This window comes from Pelecanus crispus, chromosome 6 (genome assembly GCF_030463565.1).
Source record: "Pelecanus crispus isolate bPelCri1 chromosome 6, bPelCri1.pri, whole genome shotgun sequence".
Classification (NCBI taxonomy): Eukaryota; Metazoa; Chordata; class Aves; order Pelecaniformes; family Pelecanidae; genus Pelecanus; species Pelecanus crispus.
Window position 1 is genome coordinate 66,330,301 of NC_134648.1, and position 17,749 is coordinate 66,348,049.

General features: G+C 40.7%; 1 protein-coding gene across 3 annotated transcripts in view; it reads left to right on the forward strand.

The window, feature by feature from the left end:
• Window positions 1-17,749, forward strand: part of MNAT1 (MNAT1 component of CDK activating kinase) — a 130,505-nt gene that overhangs the window by 28,119 nt on the left and 84,637 nt on the right. For all 3 annotated transcript variants that reach the window (XM_075712498.1, XM_075712500.1, XM_075712499.1), the window contains exons 2-3: window positions 12,436-12,588; window positions 14,274-14,347. In XM_075712498.1, the coding sequence (XP_075568613.1) occupies window positions 12,436-12,588; window positions 14,274-14,347 (227 nt within the window). The remainder of the gene's footprint in view (window positions 1-12,435; window positions 12,589-14,273; window positions 14,348-17,749) is intronic.

The window sequence follows — 17,749 nt, forward strand, 5'->3', positions numbered from 1 at the left end:
AGCTCTGAACGGGTTTGTTAGATTTTTTTTTTAAATTATTATATGTATCTTGTGTGTGAAAGATTTTTTTTCAATATTTTCTTTCTATGTTTTCAAAAATAGAAATACACAAACCTTTCACTCTTTGCAAGTGGATTTTTTTTTTTTTAAATGCCTGTCTTTCTTTTTAAAAGGTACTTGCCCAGGCTTATTTCTTTAAGGATTAAGTCTGTATTGGGATGAAAGATGGCAATAAAATGTTATTGAGTTGGTTTTTTTGTTTGTTTTTCTTTCTTCTGATGAGATTTTCTGCAACTTAACGTTAAGAATAATTTAGACTCTGTAAGGTATTTAAGGACTGCATAGAGATCATTCTTCCTTTTCTGACATCCAGCTATTCAAATTGTAATAGTAAAGGCAACAGAGATTTAGCAAGTCATTCTAAACGGTGCTTTAGGGCAGGAAATAAAGAATGCCCCGATCAATTGAAATTCCAGTAAGGAACTGAGATATGATGTAAAATTACCTATGTTAGTCTGGGAAACAGGCGTGCTCTCAACAACAAAAATACTACTGAGTCCTTAGTATTCAAAAGCTACTGGTGCTTTTGGTCTGTCTCGCTGAAAAGGCAGCAGTCTTGGGAAGCAGTTTGTTCCCTGAGGCTGTATGGGACTGATGAAGAGATGGGAATGATGATTTGTTGAGTCATGACCACCACCTCTTGCTGCACAGAGGTCGTTCATCTAAACTTGTTTTACTTGTGGCATAGTGCAAGGTGTACAGAAGTACACATCAGCTAATATGTGCTTGCTACCAGAAGATTTTTTTTTACATGCTAGTAGAATATATATCCCTAGTACATTACATATCAAATTACATGTACTATCTGAAATAAGACAAGCTGAAAATGCTTACTCTCTAGTTGTCTTCTGTGCTATTGTATCAGCTATTAAAGACAAGCAGAATGGTGTAATCTTGTCTTCTCTCTCTTTCCACAAGGTAAAAAAAAATCGATCCAAATGAATCAAGTTTTGATCTCTGAGACATATATGATGATTTATGCCAGATATGATAAATTAATTAGTTATTGATAAAATAATACAAATCTGTGTAATTTATGAAAGACTGCTTTAGACTGATGGTTAGGAGTAATTTCTGTTAATGAGCAGAAGGAGCAGATGCTAGAACATCTGTGCCATGTATATCATCCTTTTAAAAAAAATTTCAGTATTCAAAGATGTATGTTTGTCCTGGTTTCGGCTGGGATAGAGTTAATTTTGTTCCTAGTAGCAGGCATAGGTCTGTGTTTTGGATTTAGTAGAAGAATGTTGATAACACACTGATGTTTTAGTTGTTGCTAAGTACTGCTTGTGCTAGTCAAGGACTTTTCAGCCTCCCATGCTCTGCCAGGTGCACAAGAAACTGGGAGGGGGCACAGCCAGAATAGTTGACCCAAACTGACCAGAGGGCTATTCCATACCATATGACGTTATGCCCAGTATAGAAACTGGGGGGGGTTGGCCAGGGAGCAGCGATCGCTGCTCGGGAACTGGCTGGGTATTGGTCGGCGGGTGGTGAGCAGTTGCATTGTGCATCACTTGCTTTGTACATTGTTGTTATTATTATTACTATTTTACTTTATTTCAATTATTAAACTGTTCTTATCTCAACCCAGGACTGTTTCTCACTCTTACTCCTCTGATTCTCTCCCCCATCCCATCGGGGTAGAGGGAGTGAGCGAGTGGCTGCGTGGTGCTTAGTTGCTGGCTGGGGCTAAATCACGACAATGTTGTATTTCAGTATCTTCACCAAAATGAGCTTTTTCTCCTTTTTTATTTTTCTTCCTGAGTTGTTGTTGTCTCAGGGTTTCAGAATTTAGAGTACGTAACTAGTACCATAGAGGGGACTGGAGGCACCTTCTTGGTTATCAAATCTTCAATTGTCGAAGACAATCAGGTCATCAAATCCTCCTCATGACCTTATAAAACTTCATTTTGAAACTAATTTTTGCCCTGTTATGTCTATTGAATGTGGTTTCAGACTCTCGCTATTATGGCTGGTGAAAACTACAATTTCCGGTACAATGTTTTTTTTTTTACTTTACTGTTTGGACCTGTTTGTTTTAGTTTAAGTAGCTTTTTCCTGCTGTTTCTCCTCTGATAAGCCAGTCTTCCCAATCTTGTGATCATCCTAGTTGCCCTTTTCTGCATTTATACCATGAGCTCGTCAGTTTTGAGTGTGAGTGACCAGAACTGCACATGTCACTTCAGGTGAAGTCTCCTCACATCCTGCTGGTGATTCTGTCTTTCTGACAGCAGCAGCTCTTCTGATACATCCTTGGGTTGCGTGTGCCTTTTCATGACTGCATCACATTGCAGAGGGACCATGAGCTACTATTTAACTGGTATAAGGGTGTCTCGTGCTCTTTAAATGATGAGCTCCCAGTGACTTTGTGACTTGTTTCAAATGCGTGAATTTGTCCTGTTCAGTTGTGTTGCCTTCTGTTTCTATTGTGGAAGGCCTTGTCTGTAAAGTAATCTTGTATGCTTTATTTAAAACGTTCTGAAATAATGTGACATGCTTTTTGGCTCTTTATTTTTAGCAATTCTGAAAAATACTTCTTATCCTCTGTCTGCTACCCCACCCCTTCTTGTATTGCTCGTGTTGTAACTCACCTTTCTAGAGGTGTGTTCATCAAGCAGCTTTTAGGGTACCCCGAAATAATGACAGATGCTTTTTGGGCTGTGTTCTCTCCTTACAGTTTTAGATCAAGCTAAACTAGCTGGGTATGCCATAAAAGCTTTGTAAGAGGGAAGGGAAGGACAAATTTTAGTAAACAGCATTGGGTGCTGCTGAATTCAGAGCTTGGGAAGAAAGGAACAGCTTTTTATGCTCTTCCACTCAGTGGCTATCCCTGGTAACTCAGTTCTGGGATCTTGTTCAGACCAAAAGGACCTTTCTGGGGGTCCCTGGCCATGCTGGGCATCTCCACAGGCTTGATTTACTGTGGTTACTTCCATCGACGCTGGTGAGAAGCCCTCTTCCGGGGGAAGTATTTCTCCTAGAGTTGAGTTGTCTTGCCTCAGATGTTATTACACAGTTTGTAACGAGCATGCTGAATGCTGGGGAGGGTCTTTTATTGCCAGAGTTTTTGAGGATGTGATCCTACATCAGCCTAAGCTGTCTGGAAGTTGCCTGCTGTGGTGCCATACTCTTCCCTTGCTGTTCAGCCCAGCTGCACTGGCGCTCATGTCGCAGGCATGCCTGCAGTTGGGGTATCTCCCTTTCTCAAAGCCCTCTCAGGGTCAGTACGTGGGTGGCAGCTGCCTGAATGGCAGCATTGTTTGTGGGACAACCTAAGCTGTCTGAAGGCTGCAGGAAGTTTGGCTGTTCAACTTGTTGGGACCTGGAGTTCACTTGAGGGTTCTCCTAGTTCCGCTTTGAGAACAGATCTGCAAAGCTCTGTAGGTATGTGGTCGTGTTTACAAAAGTGCCTACTCATGCTGCTGGGCACCTAACTGCATTGTCTGGTGCTGAACACAGTCCCTGATCCCTGCTCTCTTCATGCTTCAGCTTCCCTAATGAATAAGTCTTAAACACATCTGGCTTTCTAGACTTTCATGACAGCGGTGTGATATGCTTGCTTTGCCCGGGATTTTATATTTGACAACATCCCACTTCAGCTTTCTCACCCTGGTTGCTCGTTCCTACCTTCACTTTGTCCATTGCTATGTGCTGGTACAATCATTTGTGAACTGTGTGGTGAAGCAAATGGGAGACTTCATCTGGCTGAAAAATAACGCAGCAAATAACCATGTGGCTGCACAGATGTTTGTTTCTGGCCTGCCAGAGAGGACAGCAGGGGAAGGACAGTGTACGGCAGTGTGAAGGCAGATCACAGCAGCTTCTTCGGCATTGGTGCTGGCTTAACATGTAGAAATACAATTTTGGTGTTCCTGGGCTGCATATATAAATTCAAGGTTGTTAGGACTTTTGCTACTCATGAGAATGGGAGTTGGTGTCCTAACCTTTTGAGTTTGGTCACTTATTTCTGACAAATTACATAAAAGGGAACAGTTGATTTTCTTGTACTGCAAAACAAGATTTATGCAGGAGCTCCCAAGTAACACTTCATCATGGCAGATTGTTCTTTCAGACTTTCCAAGCCAAGCAAGCTTAATGGTAGAGAGGACAGCTCTTTGTTACACGTTGCTTTTTGAGCACTGACAGTGTTTTCAGAGCTATCCAGAACATGGACAATACAGTTATTTCTCCAGCAGGCTGGTTTCTTTCAGTTGTTTTTAAGTGTGTGTACATACACCCACACTGTCTCTCTGTATTTGAATAGCTTAAGGAAACTGGACTGTGTTTTTTGTGCTTTGAGTGAAACACAAGCCTATGCTCTTGGCAGAAATTTGGCTTAGTTCCTCCCAAAAGCTGGGAGAGATGAGCCAACATATGCAGACCATTCAACAGGTATGTTTGCAAGAGATCAGTAAAGGTTTTGATTTTTGAGAGAGTTTTAAACACTTGCGTGTTTCCCATTGAGACCCCAAACCACTGTTGTTTTTATGGAAAACCTTGGTCACATGCGTGGTTCTCTTACAGATGTGTGTCTTATCAACTTTATCTTCTTACTTTCTGAGATTAGTTATGAAATCTGGGAGTGTCTTGTGACAAGCCCTCAGTAATGTGGTCAGGTTATCCCATCGTGCCACAAATACCTTTTAATGTTTTTTCCCTTTTACCGTATAGCTGTATTTCCTTGTCTTGTTTCCACATGCCATTGCTGCGCTGTGAAACGCGTTGAAAGTACAGAACAGAAGGTGGAAGCCTTGTTTTGGATCAAGTAAAAGATTTGTTGTGACTATTTTGGGTCCCCAAAGTGTTTATTTTCTGTTGTCTGTGTGTTAGTTTTTTCCAGTGTGATTTCTGGCGTATGCAGGTGTTTTGTAAGACTGAGTAAGCAGATGCTCAAAATACTTGAGTTGGTAAGACCTGTCAGCTCTGGGGGCAGTTCAGTCCACACCATGGCGCAGGACTTTCTTACAAGGGAACAAATACGTACGGAAGGAGAAGGGAGCAATGTGTCTTGTATGGAGTTTGGTGTGAGATCTTAAACTTGTTAACGATAATTATGTTTGTCTTGTGAGACGATGGGCAATGTTGAGCTGGATCACATCTAAAAAAGTGCAGTTTCTGCATTTTAGGCAGACATGGAAAACTTCATAATTGCATCTTATGTTCAGGTGTGCTGTGAGCAGCTGCTCATCTTGATAGCTACCCAGTCCGATGTTTGTTGAGAACCCTGAAAACTTGCAAAGGTTCTTAATTCAAAGAGAATAAAGCATAATAAAAGGGTTATTGGTATAGTTGAACTATTATTTTACTTCATGTGTTTGCCCAGTAGACTGTAATGGATTTGAAGTAGTTGTTCTGGTACACTGGGTAAATTCTCGGTCGATTTTGGTATGCCTAGTCATTGTGAAAACACTTATTTCTCAATGCCACACAGCTGCTCTTGAAGTGTCAAGAATTGGCCTGTCAAGTATTGGCCTGTTTGACCAAATTGACATAATTGTGCTGTAAGACATGTTTTTTATGATTGTGTGCTTAATTGACCAAGCAGCAGTATCTCATGAAGAACCACTTTTATTTAAATACCTATAGAAGTATTTTCTCTATACTGTCCAGAGTTAACACCATAAAAGGTTCTTCTCTATTTTTTTTTCCCCCCTAGGAAAAAAGAAAAGGCTCATCTTTATTGGCTAAATGTGAATTAAGTTTCAGCTTGCTGCAAACTCTCTTGACAGGTCCAAGCCACCAAGCCACTTGAAATGGTTTTGTAATGGATATGTTGAAATACAATGGGTGGTGGAAATGTTTCTGTTTATTATTAATTGACTCAGTATGTCTTTTTTTTTGCTTAAAATGTTAGTCATTTGAGGCTGTAGCTCAACTACTACCTGGTCTGCTTTCTTTCTGGTGAGTGCAGTTGAGATGAACTGGTCTGTGTATCAGGGTATGTATACAGGTGTTTGGAAAATAGGGTTAACTGTGGCTGATTGTCTCCTAAATTTTTGGGACGTCTGGGCTCATTTAACGTCCTCCTTTCTGCAATAGGGAGCAAATTCGCCTGATAGAACAAAAATGAAACAAAAGTGTGTGCTTGTATCCTGTTCCCAAAAGACATAAATAGTGTAAAAGAAGGACTGTATGCTCAGTGGCTTGGCAGATGATGCTGAGAATTGACAGAATACAGATATAGGCAGGGTACTGGAGTCTTTTTTTTTTGGTTCTGGTTTGGTGTTTAAAGGAGGGGTTAAGATCAGCTTCCTGGAGTCTCAATACTTTTGAAAAAAAATTAAATGTTAGGAAAGTAATCTCTGAGATTATGTCTTGCAGTGCATGTTACTGTGGGCTGAACAGAGGGGAGCTGCAGACAACTTAAGATAGCTTATCAACAGTGTTTAAAAAACCCCAGATTCTCATCTGTTGATTGATAGAGTTGTGATTTCTGCCTGAAACGCGAGATGTGTCTTACTGCCATAATGAGCTGTAATCTCTACGTGGTGCATGGGCTGTTTGTGAGACCTGTTTATTTACTAGTTGAAGACAGACCCATCATGGGTTTTTTGGCCAAATAAGGTTTTGAGAGCATTCTGAAGTTCTTACAAGGTGAGGACAGCAAAATCCCCCTCGGTAGGGCTTTATAGACTCTGAACAGAGGAAGAGGAAAAGAGTAATAGGTATCATCTTCTCCCAGTTCCCTCTTGCATTTGGTGGGCAGGGAAGAGATGGCCCAAAACACATAGGCAGCTGCTTCTGCAGATACTTGAATAAGGATTTCTGAATTCCTGAAGCTGAGGTGTGAAAAGCAAAAGTCTTATTTTTGTCCCCAACTCCCTACTCATCTGGGAGCTACTGATCTTGTAAGCTCCTTTATTCTGAGGCTCTCAGAAGCATTTTGTGTCGTAGCAGTCACGCTTCTTTCTCTTCCCTCAGCTTTTGATCCCTAACCTGTAACATGGGAAAAAAATTGCTTTTGCTTGGTTCCCTTAGCTTTTTGGATCGCAGACCTCATCATTGCTGCAGACTAGGAAGAACCTGCCTTCTAGGCTGTGCCTATCAGTCCACCAGCCTAGAAAATAAACCTGCAATGGCCAACTGCAAATAGTAGATGAACTCTTGGATATGTAGCAGAAACCACTGTGGGTTATGAGGACTTGCTAAATGTACTTAAGGTTGTGAAATAAAACAGGTTTGACAGCTGCTTGCTCCAAATCGGGCTGTTCTTGTCTCAGTTCAAGGATCTCTGTACAAGAACACAAAATTGTCTAATGCAAGCTAAGCAAAAAGCCTGTGAATATTTCTTTGATTTAAAAATCTAGATGTTTTTCTGTAAGCTTTCTCACATGCGTGTGTTTTCCGTTGGCTGTTGATGTTCCCTTGCCATAAATCAAGAGTCATTCCGTATCTGTAAGTAAATTTCCCTCTGACATCAGAATTGAGGAACAAGTGAAAACACATCTTTTTTGCTGATTCTTTCCATTCCATTTGTTTGTGGTTCAGGTCTTGGCTATATGTTGAAGGCTGTAGTATTATTTTTTAATCTAAACTGTATTTTCCATAGTAGAGAGGATCATTTGTTTTGCGTGTTACTTTAAATAACAGAAACATCTTGGTTATAAAAGCTGAAGAAGAGAGGCTTAAAGATTCTAAATATTTGATACTGTTTAATAAGCATATCTACTAAAAATAGCCTTTGTAAAGAAGGGTAGTAACTCATTCTGTAATATTCCTGGTCAACAGCAAAAGCCATAAAGATTTTTTTTTTTCCTGAAATGATTAATGGCTGTGTATCTGAAGTCCTGCAAATTTTTGCTATGCTTAGCAGAATCTAAGATTTTAAAAGAAAGACTATCTTGTACTCCTGCTTGTGAAAATAGCTCTTCCTTTATTCTGTTTTGTTTGCTTTCATGCCAGCCAAGCTAGAAAAGTAAGCAGGACCATCAAGCTATGCTAATGTGAGCCATTTCATCTGTTCAGTGTCCAAGAGGCTTGATTTCTTATCTGCCATCATCCCTCCATGAAGTGTATGTGTGCGTGTGTGGGGAATGCAGGATCGGGCACAAATCTTGTACCCTCTGAAGACACTTTGTCCAAAACAAACACTCAGTTCCAGTAAGTGTAATTTAGTTGATAAATATCTAACAGCTTTCTGGAGAGGAACCTCTGCTTTTTTTTCCTGCAGTGTACCAAAAGCATTTTTAGTACGATCCTGATCCTGAAGTCCTTGAACACTGACATGAGGGCATGTAGTACTATTTGTGTATTGATGGTGCCAAACCATCTACATGCTTTATTATTTGCTTTCCTCAAAAATGTGGCGTCGTTCTAGACTGCTTAGAGACCGAGCCATTTGTTTAATATTTCATGGTGATGAAAGAGAAGAACAAGACAGATCAAACCAGTATCCATGAAATGAAAATGAGCGTACTGATTTCTATTATCCTGGTGTGGAAGACCAGGAGACTTTATTGTTCTTGGAAGTGTTGTGATTGCTTTTGTTGGTGACGCTACTAATAGTCTTCCCCTGTCATCTGCACATGTGTAACTCCCTGGGCATTTTCTGTTGATGTCTTCATCCAGATTACCTGTTCTCAGGATACAAACTTAAATCCAAAAGGTAATGAAAGATTTTACCGAATGCGTGAAATAGAATACAGATCACAGAGGCCATACAACCTCAGTGTGAAGGGGAGAATACAGATCACAGAGGCCATACAACCTCAGTGTGAAGGGGAGAATCGGCAGTATCACACCCTGAGTGTTTAGATCTCATGTGAAGCTGTTGTCTTCAGACATACTCAGTTTTGAACAAATGTATAGACCTGATTTTTAAGCATGAACATTTGTCACCATTAGTTTATATATGTAGTATGTATGCGTATGTAATATGTATATGCATATAAAAATTGCTGATTTAAGGCGCCTAATTTAAGAAGACACATGGCCACCTGTTTTGGCCATGATTTGAAGGGGAGTTAAGCAGGTGTTTTGGTGCTTTGCTCATTTGGGGAAAGCCATGTATGACGTGTTGGCCAATAAAAGACGCACTGAATGATGTCCTGCTTCTATAGTCAGACTGTTACGCTAAGCAGGTGGAGAAGAGTTGCACTTGCAAAGAAATGGAAGGATCGCCTGAATTGATGTGGCCCATGTGCCAGGAGGGAGTTCTGTAACGCCAGCTGTGGTGCTGCCTGGGATCTCTGGCTGTTGAATGGGTTGGGTACCTTTGAAGTCACATAAATTGCTGCATCTCTCTCTTTTTTTTTTTTTTTTTAAAGTCATTCTGTATTTTTACATTTTACAATGTGAGATAAAATTTTGTCAAGTCAGGTTTTGAAATCTTTATTTCAAGACATGAAATAATTTATTAATTCCACCTTTATTGAAATCTGCCTTCCTGTGTTTGCATATGTTCTGACTTCAGTGGTCTGCAGCAAAACCAAAAGAAACTCATTTGAGAGGGATTCGGGAGCTGGCTTTTTTCCTTCATCAAGAATTGCATGGAAATGTGTGACCAAACATGTTTGCCATCGCTGGGAAAGCGGCTGTGGTTTGTGGGGGCAAGAATGACAGGCCTGCTAGGAAGTAAGCTTGGGATCTAACTGTGTATATTAAATTTATCCGGCGGTGGAGAGGAGGCAGGGTTTGGACAGAGTACAGGCCTGCCCCTGACTTGTCCTATATAACCCCTTTTGAATTCAGAAGGAATTATCTGTGAATAAATATAAGGGTGGATGTGCATGAGTGAGTAAGAACTCGATCACCTGATGCGGGATTCCCATAGTGAGGTGTTGACTCGTATTTTTTTGTATGGAAAGCTATTTTCCAGCCTTAGAAACACTGGTTCCAGTTTGGGAAGGCATTGAAGCACTTGTACGAAGTGCTTTTCCAAGGAGGGATTTTTTTCCATAGTCAAGTCCTGTGTAAACTTGAAATGCCTTTGATTTAGGGAAGGGGCGGGGGGCAAGTGAAGTAGTTTCAGGTGCATAGTATCTTGCACATGGAGACCCTGTTCTGTTGGTCCTTAGGCAATACCAAGATAAAAAAAACAATACAAACACCTGCACTTGGATCGACCTGCCAAGTTCGGTAGCTTTATACTCCCTTTTCTATAACTTAAAAATAGGAAAGAGGAGGCAGTTTTTTTTGCTGTGATTCGGTTGCTGTGTTGAGAGAGACGTACAAACAGCACAAGCTGCCAGAACGAAGGAGGCAGTGAAACTGTCCTGTGTACTGGGCTGTTGCATGTACAGACAGGTTGGGGGAGGAAGGAGAAAACCCTTTCCCTGCCTTGCCTTCTCTTGTGCATTTAGCGTTCCTTCTACCATAGTAGTGACCTAAAATATTTTTGTATTCGGAAGTTGATGTCCCAGTAACTTCTGAATTTCAGGCCTAGTGTGCTAAAAGGTTTGATCTTTCCCTTCCCGGATAAATTGTGTTGAAATGTGCTTGATTTTCTAACTAGAGGGATTCCGGAGCAGAAAAATGTGCAAGTAAGTTCAGGGTTTGCTCTTTAATGTTGGCAGCTGCTGTGCAACATGCATTTTGAAACTGTAGTTCTACTTGTGTTAACAACAACAACAAAAAAAAGCTTTTTTTTTTTTTTTTTTTAATTGTAAGATACAATTGCATTTGTTTTGCACTTTCTAATCTTGAAAACAGAAGCTGGGTAAAACTGGCTGGCTCTAGCCAGCTCTGCCTCTAAGTACTGGAACCAGTTTAGTTGGGGGTAGGTCAGCAGAGTGAAAGTTTTGTTTAAGATCCTTTGCAACCATGTCAATATTGTTTCTCTTAACTTGTTTGGCTTTTGTGCTGGGTTTGTGAAGGTACAATACAGCTTAGCCCTTAATGCACAACTGTTTTGGCTTCAATATAGTAAAGCTATAAATAGGTACCCCCTTGCCTCCCCAGCAGTAGGAAATGACTGCAGCGAGTGTTGTTCTCTGCTAGAAATTTGCACGTTATTAGTACCCAAGTACTTTTTTAAAACTGGCTTTCGTGTTGTGTGTTCTTCCTTCGTTAAATGCCGACTGGTCATCAAGCATCTTGTTAAAATCTGAAATCTTCATTAAGACAAAAGAAATAAAACCGTAAAGATATTTTTGGTTTATTTCTGTGCAGCCTCTGTGTAAAGTGTATTTTATGTGCAATTATAGAAGTATTAACAGAAGGCACAGGAGAGCTGCATAATGCTGGTCACGGGTTAAAATGGTATTTTGAGTCAGTTAGCTGTGTTGGGCTGGAGTTCAGCAGTTCCTCCATGGTAGTACTGGTAGATGCTTGGAAGGCTGCGGGCAAGATTTGTATCCCTGCTTGTGCTGAATAGTACCTTGCACCGCGAATGACATCAAGAAAATAAATGGGGCTTTTTGTGCAGTAAGGTAGTGCTCAGAGTAAATAAGGATATTGCAGTCCGGTCCACGCGAAAGGAGTTTGATGGTATCAATAAACAAGCTTCCCCTTGACACAACACCCATCATTGCATTTGGATTAACTTTCAGTCTCGGCAAAGAACCCGAGTTGTTTGGGCAGGGAGAATAAATGCATTTGTGCTGCTGAGATTGTTTCCTTTCAGCCATGGTGGAGAGCCCTTGCCTCCTTGCCACTGTTGGGTGCTGAAGAAATAGTGAAATTGTTATCTGTATTATAAAATAACTCCCGAAACACATGAAATATGTTTAGAGAGGAGACATTGCTTTTTTCTGTGCAGGGTGCAAGGTGGAATACTTCCACAAATCAAGCACACTGCTCAGTCAGGCAAGTACAGTACTTACACAGTTTGATTATACATACTCATTTTCTAAACTCTTGTTATTAGTAAGTAGCCTCTCATTAGTCTATATTTTCCTTGTTTCGATTTGAAGCTACAGTGTGATTTTTAATTTACTGCACATGTCCAAGGAGAGTGGGGGGGGTGGTCCTTTTAGCCTCCAGGTGAGTCGGTGGTCGCAATCTCCCCTGCTGTCTTTACCTTTCCCCTCGTTACTGTGACTTCTGCTGACTTCATGTTTGTGGCATTCTTCTTATCTTCGCAACCTTCCTTGTAGCAGGATGTTTCCACCCTTGAAGTTCTTCTTTGTGGGTATAGTTGTTAGCAAGGCATGTATCGTTTCATTATCTCTTGCCTTGAATATAATGCATACCGCAATTCTCGTGTTAGTTTCTATCCTTAAACTATAATCTCTTTCTTAGTTACTAATTTGTCTTGCATTATTTCTATTCTATCTAAATGAATAAAATATACATGCTTGAGGTAACAGAATCAAGGGGAGATGCACTGTGTATTTATAGCGTGTGTGTGGGGAAACAACAAAGGGGGACAGTCTGTGTTTCAGCTCCTCTTTAACATGTATCTGCCTTTATACCCCTTCCTTTTTCCCACAGATGTGAGAGCTGTGTGGAACTGCTGTTTGTGAGAGGGGCTGGGAATTGCCACGAGTGCGATACGCCCCTGCGGAAGAGTAACTTCAGGGTACAGCTCTTCGAGGATCCTGCTGTTGACAAGGAAGTGGAAATTCGGAAGAAAGTGCTGAAAATGTGAGTGTCACCAGTTAAGTAACAGAAGGTGGATGTATTTCATGGATCACCATTTAAAAAAAAAAAGACTTATTCCTCTAGGAGTACAGAGGAGATAATTTTTATTTTTTTAAAGTGACAGCCAGTACAACTTGACTCCATTTAACAGGAGGGATTTCAGAGAATCTGATTTTATGCAACAAATGTGGGCTGAATTCTTAATTTAGCCTTGAGGGATTTCTGCTTAGCATTAGAAAATGTTGGGTGTTTCTATGTGGCCTCCTTTGGCAAAGACTTGCCTCCTAAATGGAGATGATTAGAAATTGAGGAGTACAGCTGCTTTCCCTTTGAGGGGGGTGAACATGGGAGTGGGGCAAGAAACAGGACCTTGATTGTTTTGTTCCCTGGGGACCTCTTCTGTGAGTTGAAGGCCAGTTCCCTTCAAAACGAAAATGGACAAAAGAGAAGCTGTGTTCACATTATTTTCTACTTCACACAGCAATTGTTAGTGGAAATGCTTCCTTACAAGCCTTGTGTTAGTAGTCAGTCATGCAGATTTGAAACTTCTTGGAATTGAGATAAATGAGATCTAAAATTGCGTCTCACTCCTTGCGGCCAAGAAACAACATTTTATAAGGAAAATGTGTCAGCTGGTTGATGTTTTGGTAGAAGAGGGTCTGATGGAACGTAACAAACCTGGAGGGAGCTGTGTGTGCATAAATGAACGTACAGGTAAATTGGAAGCTTGGCAGCCTTTATCTAAGACTTAGTACAATACTGAATGAATTATATGATGTTGCTGAGATGTGGGGAAATTGCATCGTTGAATACCAAGATGGTGATGGGGAAAGTAGTAATAATTTTGACGTTTGATTATAAAGTCTACTGAAGTTAACAAAAGTCAAACTGGAATGAAGTCAGCTTAGTTGACTAAACACGGAATGAATTGTAGTTAGAACAGGAAACGTTGTAAAATGCTTGGCCCACTTGGGTTTGCCAGATTAGTCTTTGGTAGGCAGGAGAAATGTCCCCAAATTGGAATTTGGCCTGAGTTCTTGGGATTAGATTTTTATACTCCTGGCTGTCATGTATCTTGGTCCACAAAGCAGGCAGAATCTCAGCTTTATGTTTTCTTGGGAAGAAAGCCTGCATGTCTTGACTGTCAGAGGCTGTCCGCGTTCTAGCCAGTTGTCCCTTCATCTTTTTACTTTTTCCAGCTGTCAAGAGTTGGATAAATGACTTCTGGAATGGTCTATTGATATGAAATAAGATCATTGTGTAGCATTTTCAGTTTGCTGCTGATGTATGCTTTCTGTTGCTGGCACAAAGCCAAACTCCCTTTTCTGGTAACTTCTTGTGGGTGTTGCTGTTGTCTCTGCCTTTGTTAACAGGTTTCTAATGCTGAAGGGCTGGCTTGGAATTAGTGTATCCTAGCCTCTGTGCTCCTCTTTACCTGTAACCCTGGCAAAGGAATTGGCAAACAGTAGGCAAAGATAGCACTGATTTATGCCAGGCTGGCTCCTTTTCTTTGAAACAAGTGCTTCTGTCTCCTTTTAAAGATGCTGTATATTGGTCAGTTGTGGGAGCCACAAAGCACATAGTTGATAAAAGTAGGTCAATACTTAATATGCTTGCAGCAAGAGCCTTGTTGAATTGAAATTGCATCTTTGTGTGTTATATAAATACTTGTTTCTCTTCTCTCAAAGATACAATAAAAGAGAGGATGACTTTCCCAGTCTAAGTGAATATAATGATTTCCTGGAAGAAATAGAAGAAATTGGTAAGTCTTAATGCTTTCATTTTTAATGTGCTATGCTCATGAGACCATGGGCTTTTATCTTCTGACTCAGCTGCCTATGAGAATGTCTAAGTTGAGTTTCTGTAATAGGATTTATCATAGTATCAGATGTTTATCTAATTACTTTTTTTCTGTACATTTTTAATCGTATTTGCTGAACTGTAGGACATCGTTAAGTAAAACATTTTATCTGCCAGAGAAAAAACATGATTCAAAAAGGAAGTAGTGCTTTATAGCTGGAAAAGAAAGGCTTGCAGGGGATTGTTGGTGCTGCACTGGGAAAGATTAAACAAAGCGAGGAGAAATTGAAATTTTCATTATATGCCTCCATTAGCTTTATCTACCATGACAGAAGCCATATGGTGTCTTTCATCATTTTTGGTTCTGCAAGTACAGTAGTTGAAGCTCCTTTGAAGCTGATGACCTTACATACCACTGTGGTAGCATTTTATGTTGCTTTGCAGAAGGAGAAGGTTTAGGAACAGACATTGATTTCTTTCTCTTTGGATTAGTTGAAGCAGAACTTTGCCCTTTGGGAAGGGACTATTTTATCAACAGAGTTTATTTTTTTCTTACTTAGGGTGACTTGTGATTTATGGTGGTGATAGATTTTGCTTAGAAAAACAAGGATGTGTTCAAAGGAGTGACTCCTAAATGGTTTGTTTCTTGGGTTTTCTGAGCTTCTGAGGCTTTTCTATTTTTGTCCTGGAGGAAGAAGAGGTGGCTTAGAACATGCAGGAGGGGCAGTGAATGTGATTTGAATGAAAACATGGGGATGCTACTCCCCTTTGGTTTCTCAAAGGAGCCCTTGCTCCTCTTTGCACTGTGGTGTTTTATAGAAATGTATCCAGTACACTTAACTGCTGTGAGTAATGTATCATGTTTTTGTTGGCATTGGAAGGCTGAGGCCGGAGAGCTAAATCGTGTGGCTGGGAAACACCAGGCACACTCATAAGGGTCCAGATACCTGGAGGAGACAGTGTGGGTGTAGTTCTGTTTGTATATTTTTTTGGATGGTGTAGGGGAAGGAGGGAATGAGTAGAAAGAACGGTTGCACCTTAGCCAGAGGATCCTGGAAGAATCTGTGTGCTCATGGAAAGAAAAACTGCTTTTTATTCGTGTAGCGTTAAATACAGGTTTCCTACTTACTGCTGTTACGGGGGTTTTCAGCATCTGCAACGAGGGAGCTGAAGTTTTGCCTGAAGTTGCCTGAATCTCATAAATTCCTGCAGAATGTTACGATTCTTCAGCTCTTGGGATTAGATTGTTAAATTTCAAATGGTTCCAGAGCCTGCACTGGTAACTTGGTTTAGAAGCAGCAGAGTTCATGGCTGGTCTTCATAACCTTGTGAAGAAGAGTGAATCTGTCTGTAATTGTGCTGGTCCTGCAAATGTATAATGTAGAAGTTCAATAGATAGAGTTGTTAGGAATTGGAGTTAGTTGCCCAAAAGGGACACCTAAAATACTAAAAGGAATAGAAAGTATGACTACCTCCTAATTTCTTCATGTAGCAGCCAGGGCGATGAGAGGAAAGAAGGGGTGCAGTCAGAAGGGTCTTAATTTTCACCATCAAAGGGGTCATTTGTGACTTAAGGCAGATCCAAAAGCTGGAGGGCGGGTTAGGTTCAAGAACAACACCTTGGGTAAGAATTCAAGCCCTGTTCTCCTTTCCCTGGTGACAAAGCTCCTTGCACGCATCTTGCTTTCAAACTTTGTAGATTGTTCCCATCTCCCCAAGTCCTTCCCTGCCTGCACTCCTGGACAGAGTTCTCCACCTGACAGTTGTCTGGTATGCAGTGGTAGTGTGACTTCTTCCAGTGTTTTTGCTGTGCATGTTGTGTGTGGTGTGGCTGAACAATGTGCTAAAGGTATCTTCAACTCTGGTTACTTCACATTTTACTGCTGAGAGTAGTTATTTCTTTTTTTTTTTTTTTTTTTTTTGTGTGTGTGTGCATGTGAATTCCCTGTTCGCTTGTGTGTGTGGAAAAATAAGGCTGCAAGAAGGGAAAGAAAGGGTGTTGTCATGCAGAGCAAAGTTGTGCCTTGTGGGGTCAATGTACAGCAGGCTGGCAGTAGCTGGTGGTGGTTGTTCAAGCTGCCAGGTTAGGAAGCTAGGGAGTCAGAGGCCTGGATTTCCCCTTTCTCCCCCCACCCCAAATTTTCAGTTTTTCTGTGGGAAGGTCAAAGTGCAGCTTTACCCTGTTTTCTTTTTGCTGGTAAGTTTTGTTTTCTAAGTTGTTGTGGGAGATCAAATGAAGTAGTTGCTTGGCAGAGACAAGATGTAAACATCCTGTGTAAGTATACTTCATTCTGATTCTGCTATTTTTTCCAAATGTTTCAGGTAGGTCAGCTCCAACATTTGCAGCAATTGCACTGTCTTATTCCATTGATGTGATATACGACCTCACTTGAAACACATTTCCCCCTTCGTATCAGGATTGCTATACCTACAGACTTTTTCTATTTAAAGAAAAGTGTTGGGCGGTACAGCAAAAGTGTGAGAGGGGAAGGTCAAACAAACATTAGGGTAGTCACCTCTTAAGATTTCTTTTATAAAAAACACATTTTTGAAGTGGTTTAGAATGTAGCCACTAAATAATGCTTTGGGCTAAAATGCGTTATACAAGGCTTTAAATAGAAACCACATTTTAAAGCAAGTTTTCCCCAGAAGAAAAATCAGTTAGACAATTTGAGAACATTGTAAACACAGTTTGTTGTTATTAACACTAGGAAGAAAAATAAAGTAAAAGGGTTAAAACCTGCCTTTGGGAAAAGTGTGGACAACATCTATCGGAGTAAGTCAGGCCTATGCCCAAATGAGGAGAGGGGCAAGGTTAAAGCTTAGAGAGTTGCTACAGGTTACAATCTCTGGACATCATGCGAATTTGGCTGGCTCTTTCTACAAGGTTTTCTTCTTCCCCAGAGTATCTCCGTAGCTAGTCTTTCAAAACCCGGTGTGTAAGCTCTCCAGTGCAGGGCCTGCCTCCTAGCATGTGTGTACAGCGCTGCCTGGCACCATTCTCCTGATACCTGAATGGGCCTTTAGGCATTACCGCAACATAATTGTTAATAGCAATTATTGCTTTTTAAAAACATTTAGTACATTCAACTTGGAAGGAGACTACTATATTTATGCCCTTTGGATTCCTGTATCTCGTTACTCCTCTAAGACTTTATGCAATACCAGCTGCCTAGTGACTCGTCTTGCTTAGCATGTTTATCTCACAAGTGATCTTTGGATAGAAAGGATTTTGGTGTCTATGATCACTTGTGGGTTGTGTTGTTTATTGGTTTGTGTTTTTTTTTTTTTCCCTCTGCGTGTGTGCACGAGGATGGTATTGCTGGTCGCGATGATGGGGAATAACCCAACTGGAAATGGGGCA